We start from the raw sequence: 1909 nt of genomic DNA, 5'->3' as shown, positions 1-1909 counted from the left end.
TCACGTGGGCAATTAAACGGATTGTCAACAAATAAATTTTTATAAATAATTTTTTAATAATGTGAAAGCAAAAAACAACAACCATATTAATCACACGAGTCATGTAGATGATATCTGGGTGGGTATGAAGATGAAATGATTATGTTCAAGTTAATAAAATGACTAAACCCATTTCTCTATACAAATGAAAGGCAGTATAAATATAATTTCAAAGTTTAAAAATAAGTTTTATTATTGAGAACTTAAACTGAAATATAAGTTTAAATCAATAAATTTGTATTCCACATAAAATAATGTGTAATGTTTTGTATTTAGTTTATTTCAGGGTATTCTAAAGTTGTCTATTTTGTATGATAAATTAATTGGAAATTAAATTGTAAATATTTTTGGTATATTCACGAAAAGATCGAGCAACAATTGAGATTAGCACGCAATGTAAATATACCCATGAACATTGTGTTTTTAATTTTGATATAAAAGGCATTGTTCGATTCAATTTTAAATAAAAAATTATCCAAAACCTGCTGCAATGAAGTTGACTTTATTATTATTGGGCATATCTATGCTATTGTTTCTGGTAAGATTTTGAACCAAACCCTGAGAATTTCATTCTTCTTCATCCCTTCAATTAGGGCCTAACCGAAGCCCAAGTGCCAGGACAGGGCGAGGCCATGGGAGCAGCTCAGGCGGGTGTAGGAGCGGCTGGTGGTGCTGGTGGCAATTTTGAAGCTCATGGCAATGGGGCTGCCGATGGGGCCGAAGATGGTGCCGGGGCTGGAGCTGGCGTGAGTGCTGGCATTGGGGCACAAGCTCAGGGTGGTGCAAGTGGAGCAGGTGGAAGACGACGCTAATCTTTAGAGTGAAAAAAATATTCCATTCCCCCAAGTTTTAGTTGTTTACTCACCGGAGAAGGCAGCAAGCCCTCACAACGTAGTGCAACACTCAAAAACACATACGCACACATACATACAAACACACACACATACACAGGTTATTGGCGCCAGTTCACAGTGTCATAATTGATTTGGAATCGAGGGGCGGGCACGTAGTTCCCCGCCATTGAAATCGGCACACTTCAAATAAACGAAAACCAAATATCACCTATTTTTTGTGTATGTGTGTGTGTTTTTTTTTTTTTTTTTGGCACCTTTAATACCATTTAATGCCATTTTATGAAGCGATGACGGCGACAACGACGCCGACAAGTTTCGCCGATGCCAATCGCCTTAAAGCAGAAAATAGAAATAGAAAATTCATCAGCGCAATGTTAAAAATATCATTCGAATTTCCACATAAATCAAGTGATCAATAAATAAATAACAAATAGCACACCAAACCAAAAATAACAATATTGTGAAATATGCCAAATGAAATTATTGTTGTTTATATATAAATTTATGCCCAGTCATTGTGGTTGATTGTCTATATGTGTGTGTGTGTGTGTGTGTGTGTATTTCAGTGAGTAAAGAGGGAGGATCGTATTGAGCAGAGGTGCGATATCGCCATGGGAGGTTATACTTGTAGGCTCTCCAGATATCGGCCAATCTCTTGACTAAATATATTTTGAATGATTTATACCAAAAAGATGGCACATAAAGATATATTTGTAAATTATTCAACAATTAAGTTTTTAATGAAATTTAAAGAAATTTTTATTGTGTTCAAGGCGCATGAAATTCAACTAGAAGTTTTTATGCCTTTCCAAGTGTTTTTGTTACTCTTTTCCTACCTAAAGGTATCAAAACAAAAAGCCTTTTTTATAAAAAACGTCAAATTTATCTTTAAAAACTTTTGTTTGTATGACAAGCGATTTTAAAGTATATTTGTATCCGATTATGATCCAATATTACAACATTTTTGAGCTTAGTATGTGCTTAACCACTTAACTACCTAAGGAACTACTTAACAT

General features: G+C 34.7%; 1 protein-coding gene across 1 annotated transcript; it reads left to right on the top strand.

Annotated features, from left to right (window-relative positions):
* Positions 1 to 530: 530 nt before the first annotated feature.
* On the top strand, positions 531 to 1104 carry LOC111518706 (glycine-rich cell wall structural protein 1.0). The gene is made up of 2 exons (XM_023176179.2): positions 531 to 577; positions 633 to 1104. Exons 1-2 carry the CDS (start codon positions 563 to 565, stop codon positions 849 to 851), a joined length of 234 nt encoding a protein of 77 aa, XP_023031947.1. The 5' UTR covers positions 531 to 562; the 3' UTR covers positions 852 to 1104.
* The last annotated feature ends 805 nt before the right edge of the window (positions 1105 to 1909 follow it).

This window comes from Drosophila willistoni (genome assembly GCF_018902025.1).
Source record: "Drosophila willistoni isolate 14030-0811.24 chromosome XR unlocalized genomic scaffold, UCI_dwil_1.1 Seg41, whole genome shotgun sequence".
Lineage (NCBI taxonomy): Eukaryota > Metazoa > Arthropoda > Insecta > Diptera > Drosophilidae > Drosophila > Drosophila willistoni.
Note: the sequence above shows the minus strand (reverse complement) of the source record. Positions and strands in the feature narration are given on the sequence as shown.